This window comes from Lepisosteus platostomus, chromosome 7 (assembly GCF_059453375.1).
Source record: "Lepisosteus platostomus isolate fLepPlt1 chromosome 7, fLepPlt1.hap1, whole genome shotgun sequence".
In the NCBI taxonomy this organism is placed as follows: domain Eukaryota; kingdom Metazoa; phylum Chordata; class Actinopteri; order Semionotiformes; family Lepisosteidae; genus Lepisosteus; species Lepisosteus platostomus.
In genome coordinates this window covers 55,346,271-55,368,917 of record NC_142617.1, presented here as the reverse complement: position 1 = coordinate 55,368,917, position 22,647 = coordinate 55,346,271, and the positions used below count along the sequence as shown (strand labels likewise).

The following is a 22,647-nucleotide window of genomic DNA, read 5'->3' as shown; positions in this document are numbered from 1 at the left end:
ATAATTGGCTCTAGTTAGATCTGTGGGACTGCAAAATTTCCTGATTTTGGTTAGATTTTGTATTGTTTCCATATTGAAAAAAAATAGTACTGGTAAAATTAATAGAACATCTAGCTGGGAAAAGAAAATGTATCTAAGGTCATAAAGATTACTGATAAAAAATACTACATTGCGATTTAGGAAAAGAACGAAATAAACTACGTATTTGACTTACAGTTATATGATTATAGTGTTAAAATATTTCCTCTTAAGTAATGAAACTGGTGTGAAAATTGTTAGCTACATTTTTTCAGTACTCTCCGCCCCTCTTCCAGTGGAAGCGCAAGGGTTGCTGGGACTCTGCGGGCTCAGGCTGTAACGCCATCTTTAAACCCCAGAAGGAGCCACTGTTTAGCGCCGGGTTGTGCGAGTCGGTGTGCCCGAATTGGGCTTATTTTCTGCGGGCTTTTATTATTTCAAACCAATAAATAAGTTTAAAAAAAGATAAAAAAGCACAACAAAGGAACTCTGAGAAGCGGAAAGACAACGGGCGGGCTTAAAGGGCGGCGTTATTTTCTGCATTAAGATTCAGAAAACGTTGTTTTATAAAAAAAAATCGCCTTTCCCTTCTTTGTTGTTGCTAGCAGCTTGGTTGAGACGCGCTGCCTGGCCGCAATAGGTCCCGAGTTCTCCCCCTCCCCCGCGGCCCGGCCGGAGATGAGTGGAAGATGTCGGTGTCGGGGCTGAAGGCCGAGCTCAAGTTTCTGGAGTCCATTTTCGACCCGAACCACGAGCGTTTCCGAATTATCGATTGGAAACCCGACGAGCTGAGCTGCCAGTTTAACGTTACCGGAGAAAAGCTTCTGATCATCCACTGCAACATCACGGTGAGTGGGGAGGGGGAGAAAGCAGGCGAGCGGGCCCCCTCGGTTCGTGCTCCGACGAGTTAGGGCCAAGCAAACTCGAAACGTACATTTCGGAGGATGGTCGCCTACACTGGCCGACGGGCAGATCCACTCTCGGGGAATCGGGTTCTTCATAAAGACGATTACAGGAACATTTTATTGTCCTACACCATCGTAGTTTAATATGAATTCTATATTTTAAGAACATCGCAATTCAGACCGGAAGAGCAGATACGTCAGATGTTTTGAGATTTCTGCGAGCTGTCTCATCTTATAGAAAAAAGACCATATTTAAAACAGATACAATTGTGATCATGTCGCATTAGCAACCCGTCTTTTTGTTTTAAACATTCAATACCCTAAACCTCCATGCACCCCCCCCTCCTACATAGAAGTATATCCATTGTTTTTCTCTTTAGGATGCTGCTTCTAAATGTGGATTCCTTTCTAAAAGGTAGCGTCGTATCAGTCATTGGTTTTAGATATGAATGCACAGTTTATTCGTATAATTTTCTGCAGGCCTGTAAGAGGTGGGGGAGAGGTCTTGTTCCTCTCCATAGCTTGTTTACAGTCATGTGAATAATGTTTATCGCGCAGCGATACTTTGTAGTCACATTTGTATGTCTTTGTTACATGAACACAGCGTGTTTGTCGGAGATTATTTTCTGTACCCTATAAATAGGCTGCAGCATTTAATCAGTCGGCCGCTTGTATTCATGAATTAAAATAAACGGGAGGAAACATTACTAGGTAACAGGGTATAAGCATCCTCAACCCGAACTATACTGCGCCACTTGTGGTCGGGGTTAGCTTTCAGCTGTAGCCAGCTCCAAAGTTTTTTTTTTTCTGTCAGGACACGCAGTTGGCTATTTACACGATTATTAAACAAGGCAGGCTAAGACCCTCGTATTGAAAGAGAGAGACATAGGTGGGGGGAGTGTTCGGCTAATTTAGGTTAGAGCGGAGAGCTGCGTCAGCGTGCGAGCTGCAAAGGAACAAGTAGAGGTTATTTCCACTCGTGAGAAGTAGAAAGGAAAACCTTTTTTTTTCGGCTGTGGAATCTTCTTCACTGGCCTCAGCCCACCCGAAGACAGTTCCACAGCCAAAATATGTTCTTACTTTTCATCCTGGAGTTCGACTAATTTAGATGCACTCCCACACCTCCTTTCTACATTAATATTTAATATTTGTCTTATTAATAAATGGCTGGTAGCATTGTAGCGATCGTGTTACACCTACAGCATACCTGGATTCATGAAGTCATAACTTTAATCTGCTTGGGCTTTTCAATTTTGCAATAATATATGTAGTGTCTGTCTCTCATTTCTCTTGTTTACATGAAGTACATGAAGTCCAAAAATTCAAACAGGAGGTAACAGTCAGGTTTAAGCTTTTGAACCATAGTGAGGTTTGAGTGCTGATTAGTTCCCAATCCTGGACCTGAAGGACAACACGCCTGCTCGTTTCTTTTCCAGCTGAACTCAGTTACATAAGTGATCCCTTAATTGACTTAATATAATTAATTTGAACTGTTTGATGGTTGTCAGCTCTTAGACGTATTGGTGGTTGCCTTTTAGGTATTCCTGATGTTATAAGGAAAATATCTGAAATGAAGAGTGGGGAAACAAAACTTGTTAGTTCAATTAAGGCTACAGTTAGGCAGGTAACCTCAGATAGAATGAGAACCAGCAGGTGTGTGTACCTCCAGGACCAGGTTTGGGAACCCCATGTGTTAAGTAGCAGGTTAGGTGCCTTTACAGTGTGGTAGTGCAGTATGTCTCCATGGGTCACCCATGCCAACCTGATTTTACTCACTGATACTAACTTCCAGCTTGAGCAGTTCAGCATCTAGTTCATTTGTTTCAAAGATCTTTGTTCTTTTTATTTATTTACTTTGCATATACATTTTAACCTTCCCTTTTGTGAAACAAGTTACTCAGTGTGTGGGAGTACCAGAGTCAAGCCTGTGATTCTGGCTTTCCTGGCCTGTGCAACTAGAGAGTCTTGTAATCCTGTGTTTTACACGTGTGTTGTCTTCCCTACTGAACAGTACAGTATTTGATCGCTTAAGCAGTTCATTAGGTGTATTAATGGAGATACCCTTTGAGTGTGGTCACTGAGATACGTGAGTTTCTAAGAATCGTAAGAAAATAATGACAAGTTTGGCAAGTGTCTTATAGATGCAAGCAGTTTTCAAAACATAAACCCAGTGAGCCCTGACATCTTTACAAAGAATAGTACATTTCACAGTTAAATCAACATAGAATCCCAAAACACAAAATCAAAATTGTACCTTCAAAAGATTCATAGAACTGTGTGCTGATCATGCATTGTTATAAAATTTAGGTCAGAGTTTACATAACATTTCAATGTAGATTCTGTTTTCAAGGATCTCTAACAATATTTCTGTCTAAAAATAATTAGGATGAGTTCAGAAAGAAATTAATTTAAAATTGTTCCATTACATATGATTTACATAATCATAAAATTAGAAAATAGTTTTTCGTTCTGTGTATTGTATACTATTGTCATTTTAGATGGTTATAAAATTGCATAGACTAAATTTTGAAAGGCTGTCCAGTATCTTTCAGTTTTAGGTCTACAGTACTGAAAGTAATTTTGATGAACCTGACAAATGGTGGGAATTCACTTGAAATGATAACCTTAAAGTGTAAATTCCATCACCACTGTTTTGTACTCCTGTATTTTGTGGTTTAGTGACGTTTTAGTATTATAGTTTTAAAATTAAAGATAATTTGTTTCATTTGCTCTAAGCTTCTAGCCTTCTGTAATGACCAAGCTTCTGTTTAGGTTTGTCTCGGTCAAGTTAAAGGGGATGTTCTTTATGGTGTTTGTCATGAAGATTTAAAAAGAAATTTGGTAAAGTATAAAGTTAATGATTAAAGTATAAAGTTAGTTAATGATAACTAATGTTTAATTTTGCCCACCTCCTTTTACGCACGTCTTCTGTGCAATTTCATTTAACAAAAAGTCTAACTTTGGTGATGTTTCACAATTGCAGCTACCTTCCTGTAATCAAATGATACCCTTCCTGTTTGTAAGATGAAGTGTAATTGATTTCATGCAATGAACATGAATTTAATTGATGGCCTTTTTATAGTAGTTCTGCAAGGACGTTCACTAGTGGAACAAAGTGGTTTTACATTTGGTTAGGTTCTATGGAACATTATGCAAACATAGCTTTGATTGCTGTTCAATGTTTCAGTATATAAAGTAAATTTGCCAAAATGAAACAATGGTATGATCTCTGAACTGTTATTCAAATAGGAACTTTTTTTTGTTGGCTTTTTTCTAGTCACCTAGGGTGTACATTTGTACCAGATATACCAAGTGAACTAACTTTCTTCTTTTCCTATAGGAATCGTACCCCTCTACACCCCCAATATGGTTTGTGGACTCCGATGACCCCAGCTTGGCGGCTGTGCTGGAGCGTCTTGAGGATGTCAGGAAGGGAAGTACCCTGGTAAGTAAAATTACAGCCTGTACATGTTTCTCATTCAATGATGAGAAACGTGGATTTGATAGCCTAATGCACATTATTTTTCTTTCATTCCTGTGAGTGTAACATTTAAACTTGTAGCCTTCTTTGAGTTTAATAACTGGACACCTGTAAAGGACCATGGAATGGAGGTAGTGAAAGGGTAAAAATGGTTTCCGGTGTTTGGAGTGCAATAACATAGGATGTTGATAAAGAATTTATCACATTATTGTGGGTGGATTTTGCGATATTTGTGTTTTTATTGTTAAACTTGTTTGTGGTTGTAAATTGCCAGATTCCACTATATTGCAATTTGCAGCTCGATAGCCAGCATATTGCTAGAAAATAGCTTCAGCGTAATCAAATCTGGAGTGAAATGCTTTGTATGAATCCATTGAAATCCACATCAGATTTTAGTAGGCTCTACAGGGTACAAAAAATAGAATGTACATAAAATGAGCAAGTTAAACAAAGTAGTAAGGATGAGCTCTTGTAATGTATTAGATATACATAGTGTTGTCTAACATCCCAATTGTGACTAATATCACAGAGATGCTGTATAGCCTGATGCAAGCTGCTATGCTATAGTGTTTTACTTTTCCATCTGTGGTTATGACTCTGGATTTCTGTGCAGTGTGAAGCATTGTTAAAAAAAATCAAAGGAGGTGTTAATTAAGGGTGATTAATCCAGAACAGAAGGAAGCTTCACTGTGGATTTGGTGATTATAAATTTGTTAAACAATGAATTCTGTTCAGAGCTCAATTGAATTGCACGTTGGATTATTTTACCACACAATTTAATGTAAAGTTGTATTTTTGAATAATGTTATTTCATTTCCCTTTTTTGTTTAATTTGTTAAAAAAAGTTTTATACTAGCCTTTTTTATGCTTTATGCATAATAATGGTGTCATAATGCACTATAAGAAAGTTGTTGGGGAACTGTCATATTTAACATTACCTTATTACAGAAATGGGGACTGGTTTTCATTCCCCATTAAATATGTCCAATTATAATGGGTCTTGGAACTCAATTGATTTTCTTTGAATTATATTATACATTGACACAGAAATCAAAGGCAGCCCAACAAGATTTAAGAGCCATTCACAAGGTCCAAGGATCTTTCATTCTTCCTAGGCCAGAAGTTACTTTTTCTTATGAAATTGGTATTCTAAGGCAATTTTCTTAAGCCACTGCATAGCTGTTGCATTTGAATTGGTCGTGCTTTGTCCATTAAAGAGAAACATAAGTGACTTATTGGAAAGCATCAGGTAATGACCTTCATTTTCAAAAGCAATGTTACTCTGGCTTCATGTTATATATGATTTATAATACCATTTATAAGATATATTAAGTCAGTTTATATTTCCAAAATGCTCAATATAAAAAGTATGACCTGTAAGTTCGCTATTAAGAGCGAGTTTTCCACTGAACATTTTAAAACTTTTAATACCTTTTAGCCTTTAGTGATTGTGATCTGTAATGCATTTACAGCACGAACATTATTTGCTTAATATAGTATCGCACATGAAGGATGCCAAAGGGAAGAATTAAAAGTCTTGTCTTTGAATATTTTGTGCTGGACTAAACATAGCTTTTTGTGCATCTTAACATTCCATGTTAATCCTAAAATATAGAACATTTTCACTCACTTTTAAATGAACAGTACAGCTTTTTAAATGATGTTATTTAAAAACAGATGATATGTTAGTGGTAAGCATTTTCACTTGTATTTATCATAATATAATTGAGAACAATAAAATGTTTTACTCCCCTGTGGTACCAAGAAGAATTTCAAATTGCTCCCTTTTTGGGATGTTCCTTGTCAATCCTTAGACTTATGTGAATAACCTGGCATAATGCATGGCTTTTCAACAAGCAGTAACAATTAACAATTATTGTTATTGTTATATATGTTTTGGTTTAAAGTTAATTATGGCTTATAGATTTTGGTGTTTTATAAGGTTGAAGGTTCATAAATGGTATTCTATGAAATATATGTAATATTGCATGGAAACAAGTTCTCTTCACTTTTCAGTCTGCTGTATTCTTTTTACATACTTCAAAAGGTAATGTAATGAATAGCGGTATACCTTCCAGATTTTAATCTTGATGGAAAATATATGTGCAAAGTATCTAAAACTAGCAAGCAAGTAAGTGATTTGCTCAAAATGTTATTGGCATGAGATAGTTTCCTAAGGCAGGTATCTGGCTTTGCCAAAACCTGTCTTACAAGGATATTCAGGGACATATAATGACTCTGTAATCTAGAGCTTGGAGATAAATTTGTATCTATAGTTACCCAGTATTACGTGATTATAAACAGTTCTGTAATTTCCTGTGCATACCAACATTTCTTGGAATTGTCTAATAACATAACATTCATGTTAAATATATATATATTATATTATTTTGGTTCATTAAGACATTTCATTTGGTCTAATACTATATGCATCAGCTTTAACGGACTTTTTCAGGATACTTTAAAGAGTTCAGTGTCTTTGACGAATGGGCATTTCTTGTTTTTAATTCATTCCATTACAGAAATTTTCCAACCACTTCCATAATGAATTTGGTAATGGAACTATTCAAAGGTTTGTACTGGATTGGGTTTGAAGTGCCAGGATTGCCTGGGTGAAAATTTAAGCTTTTAGTTGCAAAAGTATATGGTCAAGTCTGTTGTACTTTTTTAAACAAATCCAAGCTTTTCTCAATTAAGTGAAAAGGATCTAGAAACCCAGGCTGTCAACTATAAAAGTTTTGCTACTGAGAAAGGATGAGGATTTTCTTTACAGCTCATAATGCACTGGGAACATGTGCTTGGGTGATTATATATGTAGTAAAATGTTTTTTTATGATGCTGCATACCTGCCTGCATTAATTGACTGCATTGATTGACTTTGGTAATTTGTGATTGGTTCCCCAGCTCCTGCAACAGCTGAAGCGTCTGATCTGTGACCTGTGCCGGCTGTATAACCTCCCACAGCATCCTGATGTGGAAATGCTTGATCAGCCCCTGCCTGCTGGACCGGTAAAAACAGAGTATTTGTTCTACAAATCTAACCCTTAAGATCCAGGTGACACTAAATTATTGTATGACATTTTAGAGCCCCCAAAACAGATTAAACTTCAGTTTTAATGTTCAATAGGACAACACAAGGAAACAATTTGCATTACTGATGATTCCTGAAACAGTTCTTCAATGTTAATCAGTGCCTGTTAGCACCAAAGGAGATTATTTTGTATAACATACTCAACTGAACACAAAGTAGAAAAATTTGTATCTGTTGGTATTTAAAGTTAATCATAAATGTTGAGGGTGTGCAGACTCTTTAACTGGGGACCTGGAGAAACAAATAAGTCATAGTGCCTATGGCATTTCCGTTAATTTTTGCATTCTTATTAATTCGTTGTATATAGCAAAAATGTTATGTTGGTTTTGCTTTTCAATTCATGAAAGATAGGTCTTTAAAAAAACCTAAGTACCCAATATTAATGTTATAGGAAATATTCAGATGAAAGGTTCATTTCATTTGGGTTACTACTTACTAGACATACTAGGTTAAACTAATAAGTTTACATTATTGTAACTGGTATAAAAACCTTGCTGCTTCTATTTGTATCAAACATGGAATCTTTACATTCTTATGTTTTTACAGAATGGAACAACAGAAGAAGTGACATCAGAAGAGGAAGAGGAGGAAGAAATGGGAGAGGTCATTTTTATATCCTAGTTTTCTAATACCAACTGTTGAAAATCAAGACTTGTCTCATAGGTGTTTTGTATTTTGCTAGCAGGATATTGAAGACCTGGACCACTATGAGATGAAAGAGGAGGAACCAGTGGATGGGAAAAAGTCAGAGGATGATGGGATAGAGAAGGAGAATCTGGCCATCCTGGAGAAGATCCGGAAGAATCAGAGGCAGGACCACTTGAACGTAAGTGCTCATTCGGTAAGGTGACATTTCATACATTTAGGGGGGTAGTGGGGAGTGTTTTGATTTGTGTGTGGAAGAATGTATTTTTCACTCAATCTAAAAGTATTATCATTGCTACAGTTACACTAGGGTCAATATCGCAAACATTTTCGTACCCTGCAATTAGCAGTGACTACCTGCCGATCTAATTGCCTTACATTTTTACATCTACTTGTCACTCTGCAATTTGAATTTAAATTGTCTACAATAAGCTGTCATACTAGTCACATTTGAGGAGTCAAATCAAAACTTGGTTTGACTTTCTATAACCATCTCTTCTCAATCTGCATTTCCTGGTCAGGGTCGTAATAGTCGAATGTGGAAGATTTCAGCACCTTCTGGTGGATTCCCAAATTGTCCCAGGCCAGCGGAGAGATGATTATACTTCCAACATGTTTTTGGGTTATCATTGAGTGCAATGAGATGTACCTTGTAGAACTCCAACAGAGGTCTCCCAGAAGACATCCTTATCTGATGCCCTGAGCCACCTCAGCTAGTTCTGCTTAATCCAAAGGAATAGTGTTCCAAGGCTCTCCTGAATAGCTGAGCGTCGCACTGTCATGTAGAGCAATGCCAAGAAATCTTGCAGAAAAACCTTTTCTGCAGTTTGTATCTGCTGTCTTGTCCTTTTGGTCAAGTCTTCAAAATTCATGACTGCAAAGGACAGGAATCACTAGATGGGAATCACTTCCCATTAGATCAATAATTAAACCAAGAGCTTTGTCCAAAAACTTAGCTCCTGCTTTACCACTGAGGACCTGTAGACCACCAGTGCAGATGCTAATGAGCCACATTCCCACTTACCATCACTTGCTAAGAAGATATAAAGGTTTTTGAACTCTGTTTTTTGTTCATGAACCTTGACTTCTGATTGGGTGAAGGTGATTCTTATCTCAGCCGCTTCACTCTTGGCAGAAACATTCAAGAGCAAAGCTTGGCTGCTGCTTCATGGCTGAGGCAGTTCTTCCTGAATGTGAGAATCAACCAATGGGTGCATAAGGTCCTCAGCTGGATGTTCTCAGGCAATAAGTACTGATCTTTTGGGGCCTCCTGTGTTTGTCTGGCCAGTGTCCTGTTGGTTCTGAGTTGAATTTCTCTAAAAAACCACCTGCACCAGTTCCTCTGGGGCCAATTTCAGAGCAGGAAATCAATCAAGAAGACTGGTTCTAAGAACCAGTGCTATTTTTGGAGGCAAGACTAGATATGGTTGATACTGTTTCACCCTCTTTCCTTGCCAGAGAAGTGACTTTCCATGTTATGGTGCCAGTCTTTGTTGCTAACGTCCATCTTTGGTGGTACCATACAGATATTACTCTTGTCCCTCCTTTGCTTGGCAAGACTTTTGCCCTGCTGCTGTGCTTCAGATTGTGAAGCTTAAATTTACAAAGAATTACAAACCATGGAGTATCAAAAGCAGAGGCAATTTTCCAAACACAAAGTGAAAGCAGTTAATCTCTTATGAGAATACTTGTTGCGTGATATACTTAATATGCATTTTAATGTAATTTTAATAGGTAGAAAGTTTTCTTTTTTCTTTTTTTTAAAGTTTAATAAACTATTCCAATGTGGGGAACATATAAATTATGTAATGGTATGCTTTGGTATAAATTATTTTTTGGATAGTCATGGAAGGTTAATAATGAACATTAATCTTTGGATCTGTTTCTTACTATTTGTCTACTTTTTACACTTCTCAAAACTGCTGTTACATCAAGTCTGAAGTTCAATATTATTTTTAGTATGGCATCCCCGTATCTTCACTTTAGCTTGTATATTTCTAGGCGGTATAAAACTGGTATTATTTCATGATAATTAGTTGCCATTGAGATGTGTAATTTCCATGATGCATAGGATTGGTTTGGGTTTACTTGATCCTATATTCACATGCTCTCTTGTACATGTGATGGATCTTAAAAATAAATATTCATGTCCGATGGACAAATTATAGACACTGTACTCTTTCCAGAAAAGAGAGCACACCATCGTTTGTACATGTATATTCCTTTTAAATTGTGCAATGTTTTGTTCACTGAACATCTTTACTTTAAATGCATATGAAGTACTAATCTTTAGCTACAGCAGTTAAATATGCTCGCCACCAAATAATCTGCTTGTTAAACTAAAATAACATCTCATTGTAAGCTTTGAGATGAAGAAACTAAAAGGCTTGAAATGTGTTCTGGAATCTGTGATTTTAAAAACTGATTAGTCTTTGTCTTTTAGGGTGCTGTATCTGGATCAGTTCAGGCTTCAGACCGCCTCATGAAAGAACTCAGGGAGATCTACAGGTCACAGAGTTACAAGTCGGGTAAGGGGCAAAATTATTCTGTTCATGCCTGGTCTTGGAGATATATTTGAGCATAAAAAAAATATTAATTTAGACATGCTTTTACAATGATGCACGTGAGCGACTATCTCATAAGGGTTAAATCTCTGAATTGACTAAATATATATTGTAATGCTAAAGGGGGCATGGTCATTAAGGGGGCATAAAATATAGACTGGTCTCAGCACACAGACACATCCTGAGAGGGTCTTATTGGAACATAAAAATAAAGGACAAAATAAAACAGCTATTTAAAAGAAACCTACAGTGCCTTCTGAAAGTATTCAGATCCCTCCCCTTTTTCCACACATTGTTGTGTTATAGACTTATTTCAAAATGTATTGAATTGATTCTTTTTCGCCATCAGTCGACACACAATACCCCATAATGACAAAATGAAAACACGGTTTTAGGAATTTTTGCAAATTTATTCAAAATAAAAAAAAAACTCATTTACATAAGTATTCAGACCCTTTACTATGACACTCCAAATTGAGTTCAGATGCATCCTATTTCTTTCGATCATCTTTGAGATGTCCCGAGAACTTGATTGTAGTCCACCTGTGGCAAATTCACTTGATTGGACATGATTTAGAAAGGCACACACCTGTCTTTATAAGGTCCCACAGTTTACAGGGCATGGCAGAGTAAAAACCAAGCCATGAAGGAACTCTCCATAGACCTCCAAGATAGGATTGTGTCAATGCATAGATCTGGAAACGGGTAAAAAAAAATGGCAGTGCATTGAAGGTTCCCAGGAGCACAGTGGCCTCCATCATTGTCAAATGGAATAAGTTTGGAACCACCAAGTCTCTTCATAGAGCTGGCTGTCCGGCCAAATTAGGTATTTGGGCAAGAAGGGCCTTGGTCAACCTACTGGCCACTCTAACAGACCTTCAGAGTTCCTGTGTAAAGATGGGAGAACCTGCCGGAAGGACAACCATCTCTGAAGCACTCCGTCAATCATGTCTCTATGGTAGACTGGCTAGAGGGAAGCCACTCCTGAGTAAAAGGCATATGACAGCCCGTCTGGAGTTTGCCAAACAGCACTTAAAGGACAAAAATTGAACGCCATGTCTGGTGAACCAGGTACCACTCGTCACCTGGCTAATACCATCCCTACGGCGAAGCATGGTAGTGGCAGCATCATGCTGTGGGGATGCTTCTCAGCGGCAGGGACTGGGAAACTGGTCAGGATTGAGGGGAAGATGAACAGAGCCAAATACAGAGAGTTCCTTGAAGAAAACCTGTTCCAGAGCGCACACAACCTTGGACTAGGGTGAAGATTCACGTTTCAGCATGACAATGATCCAAAGCACACAGCCAGGACAGTGCTGGAGTGGCTTCAAAACAAGTCTCTGTATGTCCTTGAGTGGCCCAGCCAAAGCCCGGACTTTTTATTTTTAATAAGTTTACAAAAATTCCTAAAAATGTGTTTTCACTTTGTCATTATGGAGTATTGTGTGTTGATTGATAGCAAAAAAAAATCAATTAAATACATTTTGAAATAAGTCTACAACACAAAATAGTGTGGAAAAAGTGTAGGGGTCTGAATACTTTCTGAAGGCACTGTAGCTTATATTTGAGCTCCTAACTTTGTTACCCTTACTAAATGCTGGGGGCAGCTGTTCTACCACTGGTACATTTATATTCCAGTGAAAACAGTTTAAATAAAATAGAAGAAAAGGGTTTTACTGTCTCACATGCCCTGTAACCTTAGCAATGTTCATATTCCGGTCAGTTTCCTCTTCCAGTCCTTACTCTTCCTGTATTAAGTTTCTCTTTTCTATCTAAGGTCTTTCTGCAGTTATCTTTTCAGTTTTGTGTCTTGCCATGTTTCCTTCTTTCAGTCTCGGGTCAATATAACAGCTATAGCAGTACACTGCATTTAAAATATGGCAGCCTCCTCTCTCTGCATGTCTGCAATATCAGACACTCTACCAGCTTGATAGTCGATTGTATATGATGGAATAGGACATTGCTTCTCGTTGCATCTCAACTCCCAACAAATAAGAAATGGAAAAATATCAGATACATCCCCTAGAGCTGAGCATTTAGAAACGTCATTCCAATGGTGCATTGAGCTCCTTTGGAATTCCTTTTGGAAAGCATGCAAGTCCTTTTAAAGGTTTGTGAGCAGAAAGTCAGGGTTTGGGGATGGGGGTGTCTTGAGGCTGTTTGTGCTTGGGGAGCTAAAAGTATCTGCTTTTCAATTACTCATATTTATGACATTTTTTACCAAGATAATGTCCTTCAAAAGCGTTTAGGGAATAATAGGCTCTATTGAATAAACCTCATTGGTTGGCTATTTTTACATTTCATAGTTGTTAACATTTTATTTTTGATTTTGTTGAATATCACAATTTCTTTGAAAACTAGTTACGGGAAAATGTACATGGTTTCCATGAAATTCAAACATGACTTTAATATTAAGCAGGAATTTTTACATGCCTTTTTACAGGAATCTATTCTGTGGAACTTGTCAACGATAGCCTTTATGAATGGCATGTTAAGCTGCGGACGTAAGTACTGAATATTTTCCTAGGTGTTGTACAGTTACTTTGACTATGAATTCTATGCTGAAAATTCTGCATTTCTGTAATTTGTCCTTATTAGTGCTTTAGCCATGTGTCGTATTTGATGTAATAACAATAATATAATGACTAACCATTGTGTAGCCATGGAGAACAATATTAAGTTGTAACTTGCCATGTCATATAAATACAATTATGGTACTATACACTTCTTATTCTTAAAACCTCTGTCAAGAGGTCAATAATTAGGTCTGTCATAATATAATAAATTGTAGGATTCTTTACATCATTTTAAGAGAGCATTGGTAGGTTTAACTGTAGTGTAGCTGTTAAGTTGTCAGTATTTTACAAGTGGAGTTCTGAATGTATGGAGTTCATTAATTCTGTTCATTTTTTGAAAATGGTTTTACTGATCTCTTTTTGAATTGATCCTTAGTTGTCTTGTCATTTTAACTTTTCAGGGTGGATCCAGATAGTCCATTACATAGTGACTTGCAGGTTTTAAAGGAAAAGGAAGGGATGGATTACATCCTCCTAAATTTCTCTTACAAAGTAAGTAGCTTGGTTGACATTAGCTGTTTGAAGTTAAGCATTTGCTTTATTGCCTTTCTGGTCCCAAAAGTTAGTGATGTTGCGCATCATATTAAATGTTTCGAAGTAAACTTTTTCGTGATAGATAATAAATAATAGTATGAGTGAATCTAGTAGTCATTAATCCATTTCACTGAAGTTTAAATTTGGAAAGGTTTACATACTTTTTTAAATTACAGGACAATTTCCCATTTGATCCCCCTTTTGTGCGGGTAGTTTCACCTGTTCTTTCTGGAGGGTAAGTATCATGCATTTGTATGTAAAACAGGGAAAGAGGTTTTGTGATACTTCATCAGAAATGATTATATTTTATTATCTATGCATCAGTGCAAGATATAAAAAACCTAGGTATGATGAAATGCATACAGAACTTTGTGTGAAGGTTAAGAGACCAATCATTTATCAAACTAAGCAGTACAATATTTACTTTTTTAAAGGCTTTGAACATAACATATGAAAGGGGTATTTTGATTTTTTCACATTTCTATTGAAGTTTGAACAGCCTTATTTTCAAAATGCATAATGATCACACCAGTTGTTGTAAAATAAAGAATAAGCTAAGCATGTAAACAATGGATGAAATATCAAAATACCATTTCAAAAGTGGTAACTCATTCTGTTTATAACATGCTCAATAAGAATTCGTATGCTGCTGTTACTTAATGTATTCCAAGTTTTAGTTCATCTTTTGAGTAATTTTGTCTTGTAAATTTCCATACAGTAAAAAATTTAGCTGACTTAGTTTCTATGATTTGTGGGAGTATTTCACTTTTAAAAAGTTGTTTTTCATAACTAGTTATTGTGGAAGCTTTCAGAACTGTTTGTCAGTACAAAACACATTTTCATACTTACACAAGGATTTGTTTTTAGGTTTGAAACTTTCTATTTAAGCGCTTTAAGCATGTAAAATCTGTTGTTTTTTTTCAGAAATGTGAATCAAGCGGTTAAATTAAGAATTTCTCTAACGTCTAAAATAAACCACAATTTTATTTTGGGATTTTCTAGTTCCAGTATTTAAAATATATAAATCCTAAAAAAGCTTAACTTGTTAAGTTCATGGTATAAGAAATTGTATAGCATATTATTTTAATTACTTTTTGCAGTTATGTGCTTGGTGGAGGAGCCTTGTGTATGGAACTTCTTACAAAGCAGGTGAGAACGTGAAATCTGTTGATGGAATTGAAACTGTAAGTGCCAAACTACATGTACCAGTTTTTAGTAACATAAAAATGCCAATTGCTATACTAAAAGCTTCCTTTACCTTCCTCACATCCCATGCATATAGATATGCATATTCTTTTACCTACCAACTTGAAATCCTTAAATATATTTTTAGATTTAAGTTATATTCTGAAAAAAATGTGATGAGGAGCATTTATAAGTGTTCATTCCCTAAATCTATGAAGAATAATGTTTTGCTATTCTGTCCTAATGGAAGGTAATCTGCAAGTCATTTACAAGTGAGCAAATTCACTAAAATGTAAATAATAAGGCAATTCATACTATAATTCACACACCTTGTTACATGTTAACAGTTTCTGGATCTGTTTTCTTGATTAGGGCTGGAGCAGTGCCTATTCCATAGAGTCTGTCATCATGCAGATTAACGCCACTTTAGTTAAAGGAAAAGCCAGAGTGCAGTTTGGAGCCAATAAGGTAAGTGCCTTAATGTGTTACATGTATTATCAATTTTTAGGTGCATTTAAAGCAGTCAGTTGTTAGCTGGGTTTATTCCATGCTGAAAAGAAAGGAAACAACGTTTCAGCCGTGGAGCCTTCTTCAGGTGTGTGAGGTCATAGAGGTTACAGGTGGACCCAGAACTCTGGGCTCTATGTTGGCAGCTGTTTAAGTTGTATATTAATTAGATATTGCTTATAAAGCCTTGGTACTCTAAGCTTGTTGATGTCTTATACCTCTAAGGATGCAAGAGGCTGATCTAGTAGTGAGGTTTTAAATTAGTTTACTGTCTTGTTGTACATTCATCCTCCAAATCTGCAGCTCTTAAACATCTGTCTAGTAACTTACAAGTGAAGGAGAAGAGGTTAAGCGCTAGTTCATATGTGAAATTTAAATTGTAAATTAGTACAAAGGTAGTCCAAAACCACATCTGAAGACCAGTAATTTTACATGCCATATAAGTTTGCACAAAATCTTTTAAATGTCACCTTAAGCATTTTCTTATATTGACTTTTTTTCTCTGAAAACATAAGCTGTAATGTATGAAATGCAACATTTCAAAAGCATGTTTTAAATACAGCCTTTCAGCAAGATAAGGAATTTAAAACGTTTACTTTTATATGCTGTTACCATTTAGGAATAACTAGTCTAAAATGCTTCAGTTTAATTTCTTAGAATTCTTTTGGAACTGAAACAATGTGTCATGAATATAAGTGCACTTTTGATATGAAATAAAGAATTTAAGGGGGTTACTTTTTCACTTTGTTTTTTTTAATTTTTATTGCTCCAATTCTTGTTTTTGTACAATAGGAATGATGGTAAATTTAGTTAAGTTTTTATTCAACTTTGTTAGTGAAAGAGCTGACACTGTATTGGGCTAGGTTTTTAAGCTTAAAAATTGATATTTGTTGTAAGATTCCTCTGACAATCCTTTGCAAATCTTAAAATTTAATGAAACATCATAGCTTAACCAATAATTGCTGAAATCATATATGTAATTTTCTCATTTTTCAAAGGTATAACACTAACAATTTATTCTGATTTATAAAAGTTCTATATAACAGAAAAACGTGTTTTTTATATTTTCACTGTTCATCAATCAAGATACTCCTTCAGACTATAAATATCAAGTTAAGCAGAAGTACATAGTGTATTGGTGTATATTTTTTTTGCTGAACCTGAATTTTTAAGGTTTTAAGATGAGGTAGAATTTAAGGTTAAGGGTTTGGATTCTATTATGTTATAGGCTATACATATTTTCAGAATTTTTATATTCGGAACAGTATCATGAACTGAAAGCTTGAATGTGTCACCATCTTCAGGAGTTATTGGGCCACAGCCTATGACTTAGTGAGCCTGAATTTATAAATAATGTGGTTTTAATAAAAGGATTAAGCACTGCTCACAATATAAGCCTGTCAGTAACTTGACAAACTTAAGAATGAACAAGATATGTTAAACATGCTCTGTTAATTTGCAAAAATACTATATTGCACTCTCCCTGCAAGCAATTAAGAAATTACAGACAGAACACTGGCCTATGGGGTATGTAGTATGACCTGTGTGACCTTTAAACTTCTTATTTGAAATTTTGGTGTTTTTCTTGACCTAACTTCTTTTACCCTCAGGAGTCACTAATCCCTCCCTTTACTCATCACAGGTAGAATGAGTGAATCCTTTCTTTTCTCTAGATCCTTTTCTGTGTTCTATTGGGGACACTTTCAGTATCTAAAATGAACTGCTATAAATGATCTAGAGGAGTGCTGCTGTTTTTTTCATTTTATAATCCTAGATAAATGTTTTGTGACGCATAGAAAAGATATGTAACCCATTCTCTTTACACTTAGGCTGTTTTTCCTTTTAAATGTTTCAGAACCAGTACAATCTTGCCAGAGCACAACAGTCATACAAATCCCTGGTGCAGATTCATGAAAAGAATGGTAGGTTTAATGCTATTTACATTTTTCTACCTCATAGTATTTGTCTGGATTTGCATACATATGGTGTTGCTCTCAAGCGGACTACTCTTTAAGATGCTGTACTTCTTTCTAATGATCTCAGCTAAAATTGTGAAATGCTATGCTTATATTGGAGAGCATTACTGTGTTTATGACGTGTATTACTTGCATTCTTGACTGTGGTGCAGCCTAAGGATAACAGATCCTTGATTGATACCTTGCCTGTCATTTGTGAGTTAAGCACTTCCTATGTATAATTAATTGCAAATAATGAGATTTGCTCAAGGAGAATATTGAATCTTGGCAAATGTAGTGTAAATCTGGGGAGAGGGCAGATGTATGTACAAGTTTATGAAGAAACTGTCTTTCTTTTTCAGGTTGGTATACACCCCCTAAAGAGGATGGGTAAAAGACGGGCTCCTCCAGAAGTGCACTGGGACCAGATTTCTAAGGGTCAACACTTTTTTTTTTGTTCTTTTGTTGTTGTTTTTTTTTTCTCTGACTCCGAAGTTATCTATTTGGGAGTGACCCCTATTGGGTTGACCCTATTGGTGACCATATAACCAACGGGTAAATCTCCTAACTGACCTCTTGACCCTTATCTTGCCAGGCCCATGTGGCCTGACCTTCTCTCTGTTTCTCTTCGGCATTCAGCAGACTAAAAAGAAAAAACTCCACACAGACTGCCTCTCCACCTGTCCCCCCATTCTTCGTATGGGCTAAACGTTTCAATGACTGCCGTTTGTGGGGTTTACGCTGTCCTAACGTTTTATGTTATGTATTCATCAGATACTTGCATTTTTGTTTGAAACCTAGGTTAAGCAAGCTCATCATAGGTTAAGAGAATAAGTAAGGCTGGGGCAGGCTTGCTTGCTGTATTAGCAGCCTGACAGAGGGAAATACACAGTCAGGGCTTATCTTTTAATATCTTACTATAGCCAAATACTTTGAAAGGCTTTACTTCTATGCTTGAAAGTGGAAAGTGAAGGGTTTAAGCCAGAACATGTTTAATATAAATGCAATTAAGTATCCACCAGCTATTCACATAAAGTTTTTAGTGTCTATAGGTATGGCTAGTGATTTTAATTTTAAATGTTGGTGTTTTGATAGAAGCTGGTATGGGTGCCCTTAATTGAATTACATAATGTGCCACAGGTAATATCTGTATAGGCTTGTTTGTGTGTAATATGCCAAGATTGTAAAGCAACATGTATAAAGTCTCCTGCTTGTGTAATCAAGTGTCAAATCAGCCAAATCAAAGCAGGAATACACATTGCAATTAAGGATCTCTTATTGAGAATAATGTAGTTAGCCCATCTTCATGGTGGCGTTATTGCCACCAAGGAAGAATATCTTCAGACTTTGTGGCATTTGGCTATATTGGCTACTCATAAAATAAGCCCTGACCTGGTAAGGCAGTTGGATAATTGTAATCAGTAAGGTTTACTTTACTAGTTATAAAAAGAAAACTCATACTCCGTTTGACTCTTTAACACCCTCCAGAAGGTATCCTTGTGTAGGTGTGGGGTCCAGACAGACTTCATTTTTCGTTTTGAATCAGGAAGTTGGCTGCTGATAAAGGAGTATTTTACAAAATGCTTGATGGATAATATCTTCATAAAGTGAAAATAAAGCATAAATCATTGTCTTTGACATTGCGACTATTCCTGTTTTCATAGATTGCAAGGTTCTTCATTAATGAACCATAATTCAAGTAGCGTGGTGGCTCTTTTATCAGTCTTAATGTCGGCAATGAGTTTCTTCCTGCTTAACATCTGTATTCACAAAATACTTTGCAAGTTGAGAAATTTAATTGCAGGTAAATAGGTTCTAGCCATTGTTATGGCCTTTTACCTAAAATGGCAATTTACAAGCCTCTTGAGTATAAGTTTGTGGAGAAGGATCAGTTCTGCATTGTTACCAGTGAGTAGCTAATTTTGTGTGTGCAAAATAAATGATAAAATGCTTGCAATATAGTGACACTTGCTGTAGTTTTCATACTCGGCCTGCACACCACCACAGCAGCAGGTCTGCATTTGAACGGACCATCCTTGGCTCTCACATCTCTTGATATACACTCATTTTATATGTGAATGGACACTGAGTGAAAAATAAAGGCTGCTGATCCCGTTCTCTTCATTTTCCAGTTGATCCTAATTCATTGTTTGTCTATTGAGTGACAATACATTGTGAAGTTGTATGTAGATGAATTCTTCAGATCCATCAATCCCATCTGTGAAGACCACAGTTATTTATTATGCCTTACAAAAGAAAGCCCCATTAAAAATATATTTTTAATTGTTATTTTAATATCTTTCCACACTCCATTTAATTTTCTCAGTCCTCACTTTTCAAGCAGTGAGGAATTGTTTGGCAAAGTTCAGTAAAATACTGGGGTTACTTATAAAATCCAAGAGAAACCCTGCACTCGGTTATGCATAATACTTGTTGGATGCATTTTAATGTTGCCCCTGTTGTTTGAATAAAACTCCAATGTGTGGGTCTTTCTACAGTTTAAGTTTCTTAAAACCAGCATAGGGATTACCTAGAGTGGTCTTTAATAGACAGTAACATTTGTTTTTAACGTTTTGTCAGATTCCTTGCATTCTGCTGTAGATTGGCCCATGTACTAACCCTTTACAGCACTAGCAACAATCTTTATTGTAAAATCTAGCGATGGGTATATGTTGTATTGTTGATTACATCTTCTTTATATACCTGCATAAGTTAGTCACCCCCACTTATAACCTGACCCAAAAACACAATATACCGTCAAAGTTGAAACTAAAACAATTCCAAAAGCCAGATTTGTGTCTTAAGAATATACATATGGCATAAATTATTTGATTTCCTTACGCTCATAAATTGGAAAGGAGAATTGTCAGTCTTTGTCAGCAAAAACTTGTTCTAACTGACTTATCTGTGTATTACAAATATAAAGATTATGTATTTATATTCTTTATAATCAAGACACCTATGGCAAAACATGGTGAGAATATTTCAACCACTGTAGTGACCTGACAAATAAGGCTATTTTGAGAACTTCCCCACGTTCTATATGGAGAACTTTTAACAAATCTCAGGAATCAAGGATTTTATTCTAGGGAGTCATTATAGATGTTAAGAATGCAAGACTAAAGGTTTACGCTTATTGTCAAGAGTTTTTCTTAGTGGCCTATAATTTAGAATGTTTTGTTGAAAAGCAAATGTATCGAGAAATTTTCTTCCTTATGTTCTCCTCTTCATAAATATTCAAGACTTTAAAGATAAATGTGGTGGTGGGGACTGCTTCTTAGTTATCAAATCAGTTTATGTGAAGCATCAGGCAAGTGGAGAAAGGGGGTGTAAATTAGACAGTGCTATATTATGGGGTTTATAGTCAAAATTTCAGGATACATTCTATCAGTTTGCAAGATGTCAACAAATTGTCACCTGATCCTACAAAAAAATCTTAACCCTGTGTAACATCTCTTCTGCCTATTGTATTCATTTTTTCCCTTTGATATAAAACTTTGCACAAGGCTACCATGAGCGTCTAGAGAGAAAGTCCAAAAACTGCTTCAGAAGTGGAGATTGTACTTTTTGAAATAGGAGAGCTATAGTTTGTATAAGTTAAACATTTGGATTGTAAGCTTTTTATACAGTGGACTGGAATATATTGTGAATTGCAAAGATCTGGGCATTCTCATTTCTAAGAGAGCAGGACTGATTTAACAAAAAAATATTCTAGACTATGATTCCAAAATAGGAGTATTGATGCAGCTGGAACCAGTCTGAAGTATGAGATTCATGTTCTGTGTAAGTGTTAGATATTTGGTTGTACGTTTTTGTAAGTTTCAGAACACATGGCGGCAGGCCTAAGTAGTTCAACAGTAATAAACCAGATGGGTTTCCTCAAGTCTTTGTGAGTAATGAAGTCTCCACATCTTGTTTATTTTCATGTCTTAAAACCTCTTTTAAAAGTGACTAATATTTTGAAAACTAAATTTTTCATCTTTTAATGTGCAAGTGAAAATTAGCTAAGCATTTGAGCTTGCAAAACTCGATTTTGTGTCATTTGTTTCACTCTGCAGTATCAACTCTTGAGTGCTACTCTGTTGAGCTCGTGCCACACATGGCAAAAGGAAACTTACATTGATCCATTTTGTAGTATGAAATGTGCTTTGGCTAAGGGCCTGACAAATATAAACCAGTTTTCTTTGTACTGGGCAGCGTTTGGAAACTGGTTTGAAATACTGGCTTCTAATTGCGGGATTCCCTTTTGGCGCCATTTTGTGGTGGGCAGGTTATCAAGTTATGCACTGTTAGCATGCTTTGATTTTTTTTTCTTTTTTCATTGCAAGAGTAATTTTGACCATGTACAGTAATTTGTAAACTTGCATCAAGTTTATGAATAAAGAATTTTAAGAAATACTTTCTTGTCCTGATTCCGTTTTGCACTTTTCCCTAAGCATTTAAAATGTGATTTTTCAACCTTCAATTGTGATTCCAGCTTGATAATTACATTCAAATGTTTGCTTTCCAAGTCCTTGAAAATATCTTTAAAGGTTTAGGGTGGCCATAAGTAAAAATGTATTTAATTAATGAATGAATCGCTATATAATTTGATATCTTCGTTAAAGCTAAGATATTTAACATAAAATGGGGAGAGTGAGGTGCATTGTAGATCTAATTGAACTTAGCTCATAGAGGTATATGGTCACTTGTTAAACTTGTTTCAGCTTAAAGTGTAATTTGGTAGGTATAATGAGCCTTGATTCACAGAAATTGACAATTTTGTGAACCATTTTATGTCACGATGGAACTATCATTTGGCTTTTCTTCTCTTAAAATTAAACTATTTTACTTATGACATTCAAGCTGTAAATAGGCCTTACCAAAAGTAGAGTGAAATGTGGATACAGCTTTTTTTAACATCAAGTTAATTATACATAATGTGAGTCCAGCCATATTTAATATTCAAACAGAAAAGAGACATTATAAAACTTAAACTAGCTGCTTGGGCCTAGAAAATAATTTGGTCACAGAATTGCCTTTTGGAGTTTGAAATTCCTGTCCTATATTATTGAATAATGCAAATCAAAGTCTGTTTTTCTAGCTTGATTTACAGTTTACAGGAGGTTTACCTTTGCATGAATTTGGTTTAACATTCATTTGCCGTTTTCTTTCAAGATTTCCAGATGTTTTATTGAGTCTGAAAT

The 22,647-nt window shown here is 35.9% G+C and overlaps 1 protein-coding gene across 2 annotated transcripts; it reads left to right on the top strand.

Moving 5' to 3' along the window:
* Positions 1–344: 344 nt before the first annotated feature.
* On the top strand, positions 345–21,859 carry LOC148659253 (ubiquitin-conjugating enzyme E2 Q2). 2 transcript variants are annotated; one of them, XM_088641306.1, is made up of 13 exons: positions 345–866; positions 4,264–4,368; positions 7,309–7,413; positions 8,042–8,098; positions 8,181–8,321; positions 10,584–10,668; positions 13,148–13,208; positions 13,682–13,772; positions 13,991–14,049; positions 14,915–14,963; positions 15,372–15,467; positions 17,362–17,428; positions 17,824–21,859. In XM_088641306.1, exons 1-13 carry the CDS (start codon positions 708–710, stop codon positions 17,853–17,855), a joined length of 1,107 nt encoding a protein of 368 aa, XP_088497432.1. In that variant the 5' UTR covers positions 345–707; the 3' UTR covers positions 17,856–21,859. The 2 variants fall into 2 exon arrangements, with proteins under 2 accessions (XP_088497432.1, XP_088497431.1); XM_088641305.1 differs by having other exon boundaries at positions 8,181–8,336.
* Positions 21,860–22,647: the final 788 nt, after the last annotated feature.

Excerpts from the sequence above, each read along its gene's own strand:
- LOC148659253 (XM_088641305.1), top strand. The coding sequence starts at position 708 with ATGTCGGTGTCGGGGCTGAAGGCCGAGCTCAAGTTTCTGGAGTCCATT. Across the intron at positions 13,209-13,681 it reads TGGCATGTTAAGCTGCGGAC|GGTGGATCCAGATAGTCCAT; the intron begins GTAAGTACTGAA and ends TTAACTTTTCAG. Across the intron at positions 17,429-17,823 it reads GCAGATTCATGAAAAGAATG|GTTGGTATACACCCCCTAAA; the intron begins GTAGGTTTAATG and ends TTTCTTTTTCAG.